The 17,715-nt window shown below is 33.5% G+C and overlaps 1 protein-coding gene across 5 annotated transcripts in view; it reads right to left on the bottom strand.

Moving 5' to 3' along the window:
- The window catches only part of ATR (ATR serine/threonine kinase), a 104,266-nt gene that overhangs the window by 6,512 nt on the left and 80,039 nt on the right, over positions 1–17,715 (bottom strand). For 2 of the 5 annotated variants that reach the window (XM_033402776.1, XM_004278242.3), the window contains 8 exons: positions 11,583–11,680; positions 10,759–10,991; positions 9,684–9,818; positions 7,965–8,165; positions 6,457–6,600; positions 4,057–4,207; positions 1,277–1,433; positions 1,010–1,163 (listed from right to left, as the gene is read on the bottom strand). In XM_033402776.1, the coding sequence (XP_033258667.1) occupies positions 1,010–1,163; positions 1,277–1,433; positions 4,057–4,207; positions 6,457–6,600; positions 7,965–8,165; positions 9,684–9,818; positions 10,759–10,991; positions 11,583–11,680 (1,273 nt within the window). Of the gene's footprint in view, positions 1–1,009; positions 1,164–1,276; positions 1,434–4,056; positions 4,208–6,456; positions 6,601–7,964; positions 8,166–9,683; positions 9,819–10,758; positions 10,992–11,582; positions 12,675–17,715 lie in introns of those variants that run through there. The other 3 variants (XM_033402777.2, XM_033402778.2, XM_049709824.1) reach the window with 3 other exon arrangements.

Raw genomic sequence — 17,715 nt, 5'->3', positions numbered from 1 at the left:
TCACTGAATTACTAAAGTAATTATAGAGAATTATAGAGCAATATTTATGCATTCAATATTTAGCCTTATATTAACTCCCTTAATATCCTTCTTGAATAGTATAAAGTACAAACAAAATACTCTCATAATTTTCTTCTTTTCTTTAAGACTTTCACTTTAAAACAGGACGGGAAAAAAAATAGCCAAGTGTTAGATGCTCACAATCCCTGAGACAGGAAATGTAACATGTAATATAATGAAGTCCAGTTCATTTATTTTCTTCCATTCTCTAACACCTGCCTTTCCTAGGGCTTTTTCATCCCTCCAATCAGTTTCCCTAAATTCCTCTCTTGTATGAATCCCCTATACCAGTGGTTTATCTTTGATTTGTTTTCAGTTGGGTCTGTGACCTTTCTTGGTTTCCTGTGATAGCAGACGGCAACCCACAGAGAACTAAGGATGAAGGAAAAAATGGGTTTAATAATTAGTCTGCCTTTCAGGATCATGACATTGGAAAACTGGAGGGGGTCCTTAAGGAGAGCTGAATGACCTCAATTTATTCCCAGACCCCAGCTGGACCTACACAATCTGAATTTCCTGTGATGTTTCCTAGGTACCTGCATTAAAAAAAAAAAAAAAAATTCTTAGATGCTGCTGCCAGGTTTGGAAGCAATCACATTAAACTACTCTGTCTCTCTAAAACTGAGTCTCAGTAAAATGAACTGTTCATATATTATATAAACACCCCATGTTCGTATAACCAAGAACCAATAAGTCAGAACTTGGATCTATGCTTTTGGACTTCAAGTTCAGTGCTAGTTTTCCTATATGACTCTTCTGAGTTCTCTCCAACCTAAGTTGCTTTACTGAGGGCTATGGGATCCACTGATCAAAACCAGTCAACAAACTCTCAATGTGACTCAACTGTGACTACAGCTGCTACTAACAGGTATGTCTAGGAAGAACAGTTGTTGTGGAAAGGAAATTAGGAGAAAACATACAATTAACTACAGTAAGTCATATCATATACCTTATTGAAGAGACAGTTGAAATCCACATGTACACATTCACCAGTCAAAGAATCAAAGAGAATGTTTTCACCATGACGGTCTCCAAGGCCCAGGATATAACCAACCATTGACATAACGGCAGTGGAACGGCAGTATGCTGATCTGCTGCTGTACCTAAAGGAAACACAATGCCTATCAAGTATCCTTGTATCATATGGGGCCACATACATCTAAAATATTTTTTAAAAAATCTAACCATAACAATGTATTATATTTTGGTAACTTACCATGATGTAGGATCAGGGAATGTTCTCAGAAACCACTCATGAAAAACAGGAGGATGCCTGGGCAGGAGAAATTCTTGGAATACTTTGAGTTTTTCAGACAAAGCTGCCGATTTTGGTAGCATACACTGGCGAAGTTCCTTCCCTGTCATATAAACTCCTGCAAGGTAGAGTGATTTCCATTAATCACACAAGCCAAATGAGAAAAGGGGCAATGTATTTTTTTTTGGTGAAAATAGGACAGGAAATATCTACTTTTATTCAAAAGCAAGAATAAATGGAAACATTTCAATTATGCATAGGTAAACTTTCTTCTGATACTATATGAAAATAATAAACACATTATCTTCACTTAATACTCACCTAGAGTGAGGCCTCTTGTTGATGATAATCAGTGCCAAGTAAGACCACACATACCAGAAGATACCACTCAGAATAAATCCAATGTGAACAGTGCCCCTGCATGTAAAAATGCTACAGCCCTCACTAAATTTACAGTGATCTCTCTGTTAATCAGCAGGCAGTATGGGTCCCCACTGAATCATTACTAAGAAACCTACAATGGTGCTCTGAAATAATTTACTCTGTGTGAAGGCTAGCCTGTAAGATTCACAGGATACGTGATTTTAAAACTAATCTTGTACAATTCAAATCATAAGTGGAAGCAGAAGAAATATTTGTGAGTTCATATTATATGGTTGACATGACTCCAGTCTATAAAGTGCCTTTTAGGCCCACCTTCATTTGGTGCTTTTTGGACCCAAGGTTCAGCTAAAATTTCCATAGACAAGTTTTGAGATTAGAGATTTTTAGCCTCAAATGTTGCACAGTTCAACTATGTTCATGATAGGATGGAAAATATATATATATTTTTTAAAATCCAATAGCAATAACTAACACTTATATAATATTTCATCTTTAAATAAAATAGTCAATAGCAAGTTCCTTGAAATCAGATTCAAGTGTGCTTGAACTTCAGCTCTACAACATATTAGTAACTTGGATTAAATTACTTCACTGTCCAAAAATAGTGATAATTAGGCTTGTTAACAATAATAAAAAAATGATATATACAAAATACTTAGCATAATACCCATAATATAGTTATTTATCAATATTACTTAATGCTATGTGTTGATTGTATCCGTCAAAAAAATAACCCTTGTACCTGTGAATGTGACCTTATTTGAAAATAAGGTCTTTGCCCATGTAATCAGGTTAAGACGAGGTCATTACGGTGAGCCCTTAATATAGTATGACTGATATTTTTATAAGAGAAAACAGGGACATACAGACTTAGGGAGAATGCTGTGTGATGACAGAGGCAGAGAATGGAGTGAAGCATCTACAGCCAAGGAATGTCAAAGATTGCTGGCAACACCAGAAACTTACAGAAAGGCATAGAAAGGATTCTCCCCTTTGGCCTTGAGAGATATTGTGGCCCTACTGACACAGTGATTTTAGACTCCTTGTCTCCACAACTGTGAGAGAGTAAATTTCTGTTGTTTGTGAACAGTTTGTGGTAATGTGTTATGGCAGTCCTAGGGAACTAATATTTTTTACTTTACTCTAGTAACTTGATCTATTTGTTTTTAATGTATTGCATCATAAACATTTTTTATCATAAACATTTTTAAAACTTTTTATTTTGAAATAATTTTAGTCTTACAAAAAATTGCAAAAAATATACAGATTTCCCATATATTCATCACCCAGATTTTGTCAGTGTTCATCTCTTTCATAACAGAATACAATTACCTAAACCAAGAAATTATTTTTTCATAGTATTATTAACTAACTTTCAGACTTTATTCAACTGTCCCACTATCATCCTTTTTCTGGGTCAGGATCCAATTCAGGATCCCTTACTGCATTCAGTTGTCATGTCTCCTTAATGTCCTCGAATCTGGGAAATTTCTGTTTTTGTCTTCCATTACCATGAAATTTTTAAGGAGTTCTGACCTGTTATATTTTTGTTTCTTCATTGTAAAGTTACTACTTTTTCCCCTTTGTAATTAATAAGTATCTGGTGGAGAGATACTTTGAGACTCTGCAAATAACCTATTTTCCATCATACTTTTGCCAACGAATTTCAGCAGTCATTGCTAATCACTGTCTGCAACAATTATTACTGTGATATTTACTAATTGACAATTTTCTGTTTTCATCATCTCTTCTACATTAATTCATTGTAATTCTACTCTAAGGAAGAACTTGTTCATACCTTCCTACTTATTTATTTATTAATTCAAGTATTTGTTTACATAAGTGTGGACTCCTGTCTATTTCATTCCATGGGTTATAATCTAATACTATTATTATTTATTTTGGTGCTCAAGTTATCCCAGGTTTGGCCAGTGGGAGACTCTAACTCTAATCTAACACTTTCGGTTTCATTCTAGCTTTCCCTTTCTTTTTCTTTCTCTAATATGAAAAACTAGCTCTCATTAGCCACAATGTATTTATTTATTTGCTGAAGTCTAGTTTATACAAAAGTAGTTTCAGAATTGCTAACCAGTAACTCCTAGAAAAACACATTTTCATATACATTTTTGTAAGCTACCTCAAATTCTTTTGGGATAAAGATAGAGAAAGAATTAAAACGCAAGGAAGGAAAGAAGAAATCACTTAACTACTTCTGTATGTATCAATAGTACCAAGAAATTTTACTATGGCTTATACCCCCAAAATGTACAATGATAATAACCATTATACCTATATTATATGTTAGCAGCTATTATATCCATATTACATACTTATATTGTAAGAATTAATTTTAGTACCCTTTTCCTTATACAGTTTGGTCAGAATAGGTCTCAAGCCAGCAGTGTTGTTAACCCATTCAATAATCCCACATTCATCATTCAGTGGAATAACTGCATATGTTCTAATATGAAGTTCTCTTCTACGAGACTCAGCATCTTTTCTTAAGCACTATAAAAAAAAACACACACATAAACTTAAAAGTTAAAAATTTCTAAATGTTATATCAAAACTATCTAAGATTGCTCATTTCATAGCAAAATAATGTCCATAAAAGCTTATTATGTAGTATAGATGAATAATTCTTCAGAAAGGTAGAGCAGGAAACTACTGGGACAATATCCTTAATTTATTTCCAAATCATTAAAAATGCCTTGGGTAAGTACTTCTTTTAATTATTCAGTACTAATGTGACAACAATACTGGGTTCAAAAATGTTATAGTTATATATTTAACAATGACAAAATACTCTTTAAAAATTGCTTCTAAGATATTACTGAAATAGTAAGTCCTTGGGCGCAGGGAATGCTGTTTAATTTTATCTAAAACAATGCATGAACAGAAAAGTATGAGTCTTATGATATCCCCAAAACATATATCTTATTCTTACAGTTTAATATTATAGCTTCATTTGAAAAATGATCTCCTAGCAGAAGAAAGCTTTACACATCTCATCTGATTAATCCTGAAATATACTAGGTAAGGATAAACAGTATTTTGTTTAATTCTGGAACTGTATGAAATAAACAAACTAAGCACACATCTATAATTGTAACCTGTCAAATTTTAAAGCACAATCACTGACCAAAAATACATTTTAAACTTTAGGAATAGATAGGCTACATAAATGTCAGCCAAATAGTATGGCATGAGAATCACATGTAAAGATCAGTATATGGCCTCCTAGACCAACGTAATGAGACGAGTTTTTCACAATCAGGCTATTTTATTTGACCACGTTAATGTGGGGGAAAGGTAATGAAACAACTTAATTGGTAACAAGGCTGATTAAGATAAATTTATAAATTAAATCCAGGCCACCTGATACTCCCAACTAGAAAAACACTCCAGGAGCTTTGGGAATTAAGTTACCAATTTACCAAACAACATTTTAAATAAAAATATTCTTTCCCTTAATACCTATGAAATGGGTTTTTATTGTGGTATTAATTTTTAAATTACTTTTGGTTAAACTAAGCACAAACCATAATTCTCCTTTTTAAAAAATGAACTCATCTGCTGCTATTTATTTTCTATGTTAAAGGTCCATAACTTTTTCCTGTTAATAAAAGAGGTACCAGTAAAATGCAGGAAGGGGATAGAGAGGCAGAACAAAGAGCTTATAGGAAAACAATAAAGTTTTCACAGTATGGTTTAATTTTTTACCAATGGAAAAACAGATGCTATGCACTTATAAATACCTGGCTAGAGAATAATTCAAAACCCCTAAGACTATACATTTATAATAACCCTTTAGTAAGATTTCTCATATCATCTCTGAGATAGAAATCAAGCACTTACCAACAGAACTGAAAAAAATACTAATGATCACCTCTAAAAAGTGTGTTGGTAAAAACAGAACCTAACATTTTTTTTTCTGGCATCAAAATATAAAACATAAATAAATCTGATAGAAAAAGTATATTATAGATAATTTAAACATTAAATAGAAAATATTTTCCTTTGTTAATATGTCTTATACATTTTTCTCAATATAACAAAAAGTATCTTATTTTTTAAAAATTAAGTGAAACCAGCAATTCCACTTCAGCGCACATATCCAAAAGATTGAAAGCAGGGACTTGAACAGTTATCTGTACACTTATCTTCATAGCAGCAATATTCACAATAGCCAAAAAGTGGAAGCAACCCACATATCCACTGATGGGTGAATGGATAAACAAAATTGGTATACACATGCAACTGTATATTATCCAACCTTGTAAAGGAAAGAAATTCTGATGTGCTATAACATGGATGAACCTTGAAGACATAATGCTAAGTGAAGAAAGCCAGTAAAATACAAATACTGTATGACTCCACTTATACAAGGTATCTAGAGGAGTCAAATTCATAGAGACAGAAAGTAGAATGGTGGTTACCAGAGCCTGGGGGGAAGGGGAATAGGGAGTTACTGTTTACAGATATACAGTTTCAGTTTGAGAAGATGAAAAAGTTCTGGAGAGGGATGGTTGCACAACAGTGTGAATGTACTTAATGCCACTGAATTGAACTGAACACTTAAAAATGGTTAAGATGATAAATTTTATGTTATGTATATTTTATCCCAATAAAACAAATTAAGTGAAAATGAAAAAGGCAGTGTACTTCATTTCCTCTTTTTAAGAGAGATCTATTTGCCCATATCTCATTGATAGTAATTATGGCAATTCTAAAATAAAAGCAAACTATATCCAAACCTTATTAATCAAGGAATTGAATTCCATTAGTCTACAATCCTTTCTCAAGTCATCTTTTGGCTTACACATCATAATGTAGAACTTCCCATCAGATCCTTTTAAAGAGATCTTCTTTGGTTTCTGAAGAGAAGCAAGAATTTCTACCTAAAAGATGATGAGTTATATATAAATAAAGGTCAAAATTCTTTGTTTAAACTTCTATGTGTATTATAAATATTGTGTTACCTAACACAATAAAAAGGAAAATATAATAACCTATATTATGTAGCAAATTTATTATTTTAATAATTTATCTTAATTATGATCTATGAAAAGAATGGTTGGACATAAATAGAGACACATTTTCACCCATTAGAAATGGCTATTGAAGTAAAAGGATTACTCTGTCTGGGGCTTCTTTGGTGGCACAGTGGTTTAGAATCTGCCTGCCAATGCAAGGGACACAGGTTCGATCCCTGGCCTGGGAAAATCCCACATGCCATGGAGCAACTAAGCCCGTGCGCCACAACTACTGAGCCTGCGCTCTAGAGCCCATATGCCACAAGTATTGAAGCCTGCGCGCCAAGAGCCCGTGCTCTGCAACAAGAGAAGCCACGACAATGAGAAGCCCGCGCACCTCAACGAAGACCCAACACAGCCAAAAATAAAAACAAACAAATAAATAAATAAATTTATAAAAAAAAAAACCAGGATTACTCTGTCAGCAGTGTAAGTAAATACATACACATTCAAATTTAGGCAGCCTCTTAAAGCAGCCGTAATGTTTAAAAGATTTTTGAAACATTTTCTTCGGACTTTTCTGCAGAACCTAAGATGGTTTTTAAATTTCTTTAATGGTAAGAAATGTTTATCAATGGAAAGTAATTTTATTTTTGACAAAAGAAATGCCTCCAAAATCATGTCCAACTAATGATGTAAGTAAATAAGTTGAATAATATTAAGTTAAAAACAAAGCATGACTATAAGTAACGAGAATGATTTTATTATGTGGCTTATTAACTGGTCTGAAGCAGTTAAACAAATGTTTTGAGCCACAGAAGTACTGGAATAAATACAGAGTTTTCAAAAGTATTTACTCAGAAGTGCTCTGGTACTATTTCTTTAAGATAGTAACAACAGCAACAAAAAAGAATCAAGCTCTTCCTAGCTGAAATTCACTTCCTCCCAAAATACAAATTACAAACAAAAATTGTATTTCGTTCTCTTTCTGTTCCCCATGTTTAGGACAAAGATGAATATGGAAAAATCAAATTATGGAAAAAATAAAGATTTTAGTCATATTAAAACAATATGAACATCTGAAAAAATCAAAATACTAGGTTGAACATGAGATTTTTATTACTTAATTTTGTCCCATCACTATATAGTTTTACTTTTCTGTATTTCCAATCATTTTTTCTTTGCAAATAAAATCCACTTAGTCTCTGAGAAAAACACTTTTAAACTTAATTTGAAATTTCAACTTAATTTTAAAAGCATAGTTACAGTTATATAAAATTGCAGTTTACCATATCATCAAAGCCTGCAATATAGGCCCAATGCCCAGGAAATGGCTCATGGTTAGCATGGGCACCCGGAACTGATGGAAGAGTGGGTATCATGACTGATTGTAAAGGAATGAGGATTTCACTAAATGTTGCTTCTTCTACCAGCTTTTTAAGCATTTTAAAATGAGTGCTCATGCTCAGCGTGGAACTACTTCCATCCACCTGGGGGGGAAAAATAGTACATTTTAATTTCTCTGTTTACCTTGAATTATAGAATGCTTACTTTTACTCAAAACAAAAATTTCACTTCTATAATAGCTTAATTACAATGGCTCAGCAGTCTGTACTTTTCTAATTTTTAAAAATACATCACCTCATTTAAACCTCTCTGTACTCTTTTACTTATCAATAAATAGTACCTACATTATACGATGTTAAATGACTAAGGTAGGTAATAGCGGCCTACAATTTGTTATCACACATTACAAATTCCAAAGAGCTCTGTAAATCAAACTTTTTTTTTTTGTACCAAATCTCATTTGGCAGCAAAAAGATATCTGAACGTCTCACTTAGTACAAAGATTAATATGTTTCACTGAAGAAATAGTTATATATCTGATTACAGGATACTCTACCAGATTACCCCTAGTGATGATACTTAATAAAAAGTATATGTACTGCATTACCTTTAAAAATCTAAAAATCCTGAATTTCTAAATGTAGTTGGCCACAAAGGTTTCACATAGAGAACTGGAAGTTTGTACAAGTAAAGCACTTAGAAAAGTGCCAGTGTTTAATAAATGTTGGCCATTATCATAACACTATCTTTCATAATGTCAAGAGTGTCAGGGGACAAACAGGATTAATGCAGATAGCAAAAACAGATTACTCTTTCAAGATGTTTATTGGAAGGGAAGGTGAGAAATAGGGTAGTCTCTACCTTCTCAACTGTAAATAGATGATAGAGTAAATATTTGTAAGGGGAAGTCTAGTTATTTACCTTATAGAGTCTGTCCCTCCTTATAATTACCCCTACCCCCACTTTTACCCTTCCTACACATTCTTCAGGATTTTTTCCCCTCCAATTCCTTGGGTAGAATACTAGTTCATTCCTATAAGTATGTCTATACTCTAGTCATAAACCTACTGAAAAAAGTAGTTATACAGTATATGATAACCATCTGAGTGGCTTCCTATGAGACTGTGAGCACTTCGAGGCAGGAGAACATGTCTTACTCATCTTTGTTTCCCTTAGGCACAGTGCTTGTTCCCTGGTAGACAATGAAATGTTACTGAAGGATGAAACCCAAAACTCCAGTCTTCTTTCCTATCATGTATGTAGGTTAATGTATATGAGTTTTGAAAGTTCAAAGATATGACAGAAAACAATCACAGAGAGAACTTTAACTGAGTATTTTATATTCTTATATTTCATATCCTCTATTTAAAAAAACTTCTAATAAATATGGATAATTTACTCTCAGAAGAATTTACATTAAGAAGAACTTTTAGAAATTTAGAGGATATTTGAGAGAGGGACATATGTTAGAAATTTTAAAAACAGCTTTATTAAGGTAAACTGCATGTATTTAAAGTATACAATTTGATAACTTTTGATATATGTGTATACCAACATATATGAGAATTTAAATTTAATTAATCAAATGAAATACAACCAGCTGAAATCATATAGAAGTTTCATCCAACTTGGTCTATAAGTAGTAAGATTTATGATAGTACCGATTTATTGCACAATTCTAGAAGCTTATCTGTTAGGCGAGTTGCATCTCCAACAAACTTTTCTAAGGATTTTTTCATATGAATAGCTTTATTTAGGATTTCCTTGCATCTGTTTACACGCATGGGATAAGAAGACTGTCATAAAAAAAAAAAGTTAAATGCAATTGTTAAAAGATAACAAAACTTCTGATTGACAAAAATCAACTTAAACAGTATGCATGATGAAAGTTTACAGTGATAGAAATTTCCTGGAAATCAATTTGGCAATACTATCAATAGCCATAAAAATGCTGCTATCCTGCGACCTGATGAATTCCCTTCTTAGGATCTATCTTGAAGGAATAATCAGAAATGAGAATAAATATAGATGTGTCTAGATGTTTTGCAACAGCAAAGAAAGTAAACAACCTTAATGATCAACAGCAGTTAAATAAATTATAGATGGCTAACCATTATAGAATTTTATAAAATTTAAAAAATTGGTTCTTCAATGAATATTTAACATGGGAACATGATTATGGTAACAATTTTAGGTGAAAAATATGAAATTACATATCTATGCAATCCAAATTTAGTGTTAAAATATGCATAGATAATAAACATACAAAAATACATCAAAATATTAATGATATAAACAGTGAATTTTAATTTTCTTTTTTATATTTCTCTGTATTTTCTAAATTCTCTAAAATATTTATTAATTCAATATATTTACCAATTTGTACATTCCTATTAATAATGCAATAAAATTTTCTAGTATTAATAGTTCTGATACTTTGGATTAAAAAACTTGGAAAAAAAATAGGTTACCGTTTTATACCAAGCACTAACACTTTACTATACTTCATAAAGAAAACACATGATAAATCCTTCAATCTTAAACATACTAGTCACTTCATTTGATACAGTAAATATTTCTAAATTTTATAATGAGACATAGTACTATAGTTTCTTTTTAAAAATACTTAAAATTTATCTTCTTGCTACAAATCTAACATAAGAGAGAAACCCTGGAACTTGTATCTACATATTCGCATTAAGATGGAAAAAGACACTATTGTGATTAATATATCACCTTTGACACAGCTGTCATCATCCACATTGCTTGTTGAGGATAGGCCAGAAACACTTTGGCTATAATTTCCATCAAGACAACAAAAACTTCATCATGAGAATGACAAATTCGGGAGATTAATTGTGAAAAGGCAGTCAAAAATTGATATGGAGCTAAGTGATTTGTGTGCTCTGTGATAACTTTGTTTATCTTAGCTAAATCATTTCTCATTTGTACACGATCAGAGCGGCCAGCTGGAAAAAAAAAATCAAAGTTAAAAGTAGCAGTAAAAAAGTATATCAATTTCACAGAAAAAAAATTTTGTTTTAAAAACAGCTTTAAGATATATGTTATTCCCATGTCCAAAGCTAGATCACTTGCCAATTTGTGAAAAGATACTTTTCTCTGTCCAGGTAGGAAAAAATACTTAAGTCCACTGAAAATCTCAAGGCCCGTTTCTTTTTAAAATTTTTTAAACAGACTTTATTTATTTATTTATTTAACATCTTTATTGGAGTATAATTGCTTTACAGCGGTGTGTTAGTTTCCGCTGTATAACAAAGTGAATCAGCTATACATATACATATATTTTCACTAGAAGCAAACAGAACAAGCCACAATCCATTGTAATTTTTAACGTAAATTATTTGGCTTAAACTAATATTTTTCAAAATGTGTTAGGTTTACCAAGGAACGAGCAGGTTTACACTTCCAGGCCCTGCAACTCCAACTACTTTAAAAAGTCTATGCTTAGTCTTTCTCCTCTTTTTTAACATTTCGTTTCTTGCTCTCACATAAATCATAATACTTCTCAGTCCCTTAAAAATTTTACCAAAAAATTATACCTTTTTCCCATTCATATGCCTTAGCACCAAAATCAAGCCATAGTGATAACATTCGTGGCATTGATTGATATATGAACTGATTTCCATACTGTAAAGACCTGCAATTACATAGAAAATATATTAACGTAGTATTCTTTTTTACATTATATGAATTAAATATAAAGACTTAAACTACCACTTGAGAAATATATGGCCTCTGACAAAAATTTTTATAGCATCAGTATTTCTTCCTAGTACACATTATCTTTGACTCCTCTCTCCCCACTTTTTTCTTTCTTCACTCCTCATTAACCTCTATAGTATCAATACACTGACCAAAAATAATTCAAGTTTTGACCTGGTCAAACTCCTGTCAGTACTTCTTTAAATTGTCCTTAGGATCTGTGCCTTTATTTGTATTCCATGGTCATAAGCTTAGGTCAGGCCCAATCACTCAATTTCTGGGAAATTACAGCAACTTGGTCTGCCTAATTCCACATTTCTTCCCTTCAATAAATTCCAGGCTACCATTTCTGAAATTCTAGCTTTATCATACTCCCCCCGTTTAAAAACAGCAATCACTTACCTTTAGATTAAGACTATATGAATGACTCTGCTCGGGATTCAAATATATACAACCCTTATTCTTTATAACTTTGCAATCTTAGTCTCTCACTATTCACCACATACATCTTCCATCAAGTTCAATTTCCTCACCATCCTCTCAACAAACCACTCAACCCTGTGTCTCTGCCAAATCTGTGAAAAGTTAGTACAGGCATACCTCGGACATATTGCAGGTTTGGTACTGGACCACTGCGATAAAGCGAATATCACAATAAAGGGAGTCACAGGGATTTTTGGGTTTCCCAATGCATATAAAAGTCATGTTTACACTATACTGTAGTCTAATAAGTGTGCAATAGCATATGTCTAAAAAAAGCAATATACATACCTTAATTGTAAAATACTTTATTGCTAAAAAATGCTAATCATCACCTGAGCCTTCAGCGAGTTGTAATCTTGTTGCTGGCGGAGGCTCTTGCCTCGATGTTGATGGCTGCTGACTGATCAGGGTGGGGGCTGCTGAAGGCTGGGTGGCCGTGGCGATTTCTTAAAATAAGACAACAATGAAGTGTGCTGCGCTGACTGACTCTTCCTTTCATGAACGATTTCTCTGTTGCGTGCAATGCTGTTTCATAGCATTGTACCCATAGGAAAACTTCTTTCAAAATTGCAGTCAATCCTCTCAAACCCTGCCACTGCTTTATCAACTAAGTTTAGGTGAGATTCTAAATCCTTTGTTGTCATTTCAACAGTGTTCACAGCATCTTCACCAAGAGTAGATTCCATCTCAAGAAATCACTTTCTTTGCTCATCCATAAGAAGCAGCTCCTCATTCGTTTTATTGTGTTTTTATCGTGAGATTACAGCAATTTAGTCACATCTTCAGATTCCACTCCTAATTCTAGTTCTCTTGGCTACTTTCACCACATCTGCAGTTCCTTCCTCCACAGTGGTCTTGAACCTCTCAAAGTCATACATGAGGACTGTAATCAACTTCTTGCAAATTCCTGTTAACGTTGATATTTTCACATCTTCCCATGAATCACAAATGTTCTTAATGGCATCTAGAATGGTGAACCCTTTCCAGAAGGTTTTCAATTTACTTTGCTCAGATCCTTCAGAGGAATCACTATTTATGGCAGCTATTACTTGTGGCAGCTATTACAATACAAAATGTATTTCTTTTTTAAAAAATTTACTTTCATTATTTATTTATGTTATTTAGGTTAACACTGGTTTATAACATTATAAAAGTTTCATGTGTACGTTATATTTCTACTTCTATATACCTTATAGCATGCTCACCACCAAAAATTTAGTTCCCATCCATCACCATACGGTTGATCCCCTTTACCCATTTCACTCTCCCCTTCCCCTCTGTAACCACTACTCTGTATCTACCTGTTTGTTTTTATTTGGTTTGTTTTGTTCATTTGTTTTGTTTTTCTTTGTTTTTTTATATTCCACATATGAATGAAATCATACGGTGTTTGTCTTTCTCTGTTTGACTTATCTCACTTAGCATAATACCCTCAAAGTCCATCCATGTTGTCACAATGGCAAGATTTCATCTTTTTTTAAGGCCGAGTAGTATTCTATTGTATACGTGTATACACCACAACTTCTTTGCCCACTCTTCTGTTGATGGGCACTTTGGTTGTTTCCATATCCTGGCTATTTTAATAATGCTGCGATGGACATAGGGGTGCACATACCTTTTCAAATTAGTGTTTTCATATTCTTTGGATAAATACCCAGAAGTGGAATAGCTGGATCATATGCTAGTTCTATTCTTAAATTTTTGAGGAATCTCCATTCTGTTTCCACAGTGGCTGCACCAATTTACATTCCCACCAACACTGTAGGAGGGTTCCCTTTTCTCTACATCCTCTAACACTTGTTATTTCTCTTGCCTTTTTGATAACTGTCATTCTAACAGGAGTGAGATGATATCTCATTGTGGTTTTGTTTTACATTTCCCTAATAATTAATGATGTTGAACATCTTTTCATGTGTCTGCTGGCCATCTGAATGTCTTTTTTGGAAAAATGTCTATTCAGCTCCTCTGCCCACTTTTTAATTGGGTTGGTTTTGTTGTTGTTGTGTGAATTCTCATATATTTTGGATATTAACCCCTTATTGGATATACCATTTGCAAATATCTTCTCCTTTTTGGTAGACTGTCTTTTCATTTTGTTGATGGTTTCATTTGTTGTGCAGAAATGTTTTAGTGTGATTAGTCCCATTTGTTTATTTTTGCTTTGGTTTCCCTTGCCTAAGGAGTCATATCCAGAGGGATATTACTGAGGTGGATGTCAAAGACTGTACTGCCTAGGTTTTCTTCTAGGAGGTTTGTGGTTTCAGGTCTTACATTAAAGTCTTTAATCCATTTTGAGTTGATTTTTGTGTATGGTATGAGATAGTGGTCTAGTCTAATTTTTTTTTTGCACATGGATGTCCAGTTTCCTAACATCATTTATTGAAGAGACTACCCTTTCTCCATTGTATATTCTTTGCTGCTTTGTTGAATGTTAGTTGTCCATAGAAGCCTGGGTGTTTTTCTGGTCTCTCAGTTATGTTCCACTGATCTATGTATCTATTTTCTGCCAGTACCATGCTATTTTGATTACCACAGCTTGGTAATATAGTTTGAAATCAGGGCATGTGATACCTCCAACTTTGTTCTTTTTTTTTTCTTTTTTTTACGGTACGTGGGCCTCTCACTGTTGTGGCCCCTCCCGTTGTGAAGCACAGGCTCCAGATGCACAGGCTCAGCGGCCATGGCTCACGGGCCCAGCTGCTCCACAGCATGTGGGACCTTCCCGGACCAGGGCATGAACCCGCATCCCATGCATCGGCAGGCGGACTCTCAACCACTGCCCCACCAGGGAAGCCCCCTGTTCTTTTTTCTTAGGTTTGCTTTGCCTTTTGGGGTCCTTTGTGGTTCCATATAAGTTTTAGAATTTTTTGTTGTATTTCTGTGAAAAATGTCCTTGGGATTTTGATAGGAATTGCACTGAATCTGTAGGTTGCTTTAGGTATGGGCATTTTAACAATGTTAATTCTTCCAGTCCATGAGCATGGAATATCTTTCCATTTATTTGTGTCTTTTTCAATTTCTTTCAGCAATGTCTTATAGTTTTCAGTGTACAGGTCTTTCACCTCCTTGGTTAAATTCACTGCTATGTATTTTATTCTTATTACTGCAATTGTAAATGGGATTGTTTTATTAATTTCTCTTTCTGCTAGCTCACTGCTAGCATGTATAATAGAAATGCAACAGATTTTTGTATACTGATTTTGTATCCTGCAACTTTACTGTATTTGTTTATTATTTCTAATAGTTTTTTCGTGTACTCTTCAGGCTTTTCTATATAAAAAATCATGTCATCCACAAATAGTGACAATTTTACTTCTTCCTTTACAATTAAGATGGCTTTTATTTCTTTTTCTTGCCTATTTGCTCTGACTACGGCTTCCAATACTATGTTGAATAAGAGTGGTGAGAGGGGGCATCTTTGTCTTGTTCCTGATTTTAAAGGGATAGCTTTCAGTTTTTCATGGTTGACTATGATGTTAGCTGTGGGTTTGACATACATGGCCTTTACTAATTTGTGGTATGTTTCTACTATACCCACTTTATTGACACTTTTTATCAAAAATGGATACTGAATCTTCTCAAATGCTTTTTCTACATCTATTGAGATGATCATATGGTTTTTATCCTTCATTTTGTTAATGTGGTGTACCATGTTGGTTGATTTGTGTATGTTGAATCATCCTTACATCCCTGGAATAAATCCCACTGATCATGGTGTATGATCCTTTTAATGCATTGTAGCAGCTGGTTTGCTAATATTTTATTGAGGATTTTGGTGTCTATGTTCATCAGAGATATTGGCCTATAATTTTCTTTTTTGTGTGTTGTCTTTGTTTGGTTTTGGTATCAGGGTGATGTTGGCCTCATAAAATGAGTTAGGAAGCGTTCCTTCCTCTTCAATTTTTTGGCAGACTTTGAGCATTAAATCTTCTTTGAATGTTTGGTAGAATGCACTGTGAAGCTGTCTGGTCCTTCTATTTCTTCATGATTCAGTCTTGGAAGGGTGTATGGTTCTAAGAATTTGTCCATTTCTTCTAGGTTGTCCAATTTGTTCATAATATTCTCTTACAATCCTTTGTTTTTCTGTGGTATCCGTTGTTATTTCTCCTCTTTTATTTCTGATTTTATTTATCAGACCCTTCTCTCTTTTTTTCTTGGTGAGTCTAGATAAAGGTTTGTAAATTTTGTTTATCTTTTTAGAGATCCAGCTCTTATTTTCACTGATATTATCTACTGTCTTTCTAGTCTCTATTTCATTTATTTCCACTCTGATTGTTATTATTTCCTTCCTTCTATGGACTTTGGGCATCGTTTGTTCTTCTTTTTCTATTTCCTTTAGGTGTAAGGTTAGATTGAGATTTTTCTTGTTTCTTGAGGTAGGCCTGTATTGCTATAAAGTTCCCTCTTAGTACTGCTTTTGCTGCATCCCATAGATTTTTTTGGTATGTCATATTTTCATTTTCATTTGTCTTCAGGTAATTTTTAATTTCTTCTTTGATTTCTTTGTTGACCCAATAGCTCTTCAGTAGCATGCTGTTCAGTCTCCATATACTTGTCATTTTTCTACCTTTCTTCTTGTAGTTGACTTCTAGTTTCATACCATTGTGATTGGGAAAGATGCTTGATATGATTTCAATCTTTTTAAATTTATTGAGATTTGTTCTTTAGAAAGTTCCACGTGCACTTGAGAAGAATATGTATTCTGCTGCATTTGAATGTAATGTTCTGTATAGATCTATCAAATCCATCTGGTTCTGCTGTTTCCTTGAATTTCTCTCCAGATGATCTATTCACTGACAGAAGTGGGATGTTAAAGTCCCCTACCATTACTGTGTTGCTGTTAATTTCCATTTTCTTGGTAATTCCTTCACTTTCAGCCTATGTTTGTCTTTAGAGCTGAGCTCCTGGAGGCAGCATATAGTTGGGTCTTGTTTTTTTTAACCCATCCAACCACTTTGTGTCTTTTGGTTAGTGAATTCAATCCGTTTACATTTTAGGTGACAGATCCTCAACTTAGCACTGCCAGTTTAGCTTTTGTTTTCTGGTTGCTCTATATATCCATTGTTTTGTTTTGTTTTGTTTTTTCCTTGTGTTTCTGTCTGCCATTTTGGTTTGGAGGTTTTCTGTTTTTCGTAGTTTCCTCTTTTTTTATGTTTCATGTCTCTACTCTATATTTATGTATTGTGGTTACCATGGGGTTTGTATGAAATCTCTCATAGATAAAATAGTCCTTTTTCTGCTGATAGGATCTTACCTTCATTTACCTATGTAGGTTCCATCCTTTTCCTCTTCCCCTTTTATATTTTTGTTGTCTCAAATTATCCCATTTTATATTGTGAGTTTGTTACTGAATTGAAGCAGCTATATTTGTTTTTTCAACATTTTCCCTCTTTAACCTTTACGCTATAACAAAGTGTTCAAAAACCTGTTGTGATAAAGACTTGCAACTTTTGATTCTGTCTACTTATTGCCTTAGTCAAAGTTTTG

This window comes from Orcinus orca, chromosome 5, assembly GCF_937001465.1.
Source record: "Orcinus orca chromosome 5, mOrcOrc1.1, whole genome shotgun sequence".
In the NCBI taxonomy this organism is placed as follows: domain Eukaryota; kingdom Metazoa; phylum Chordata; class Mammalia; order Artiodactyla; family Delphinidae; genus Orcinus; species Orcinus orca.
Note: the sequence above shows the minus strand (reverse complement) of the source record. Positions and strands in the feature narration are given on the sequence as shown.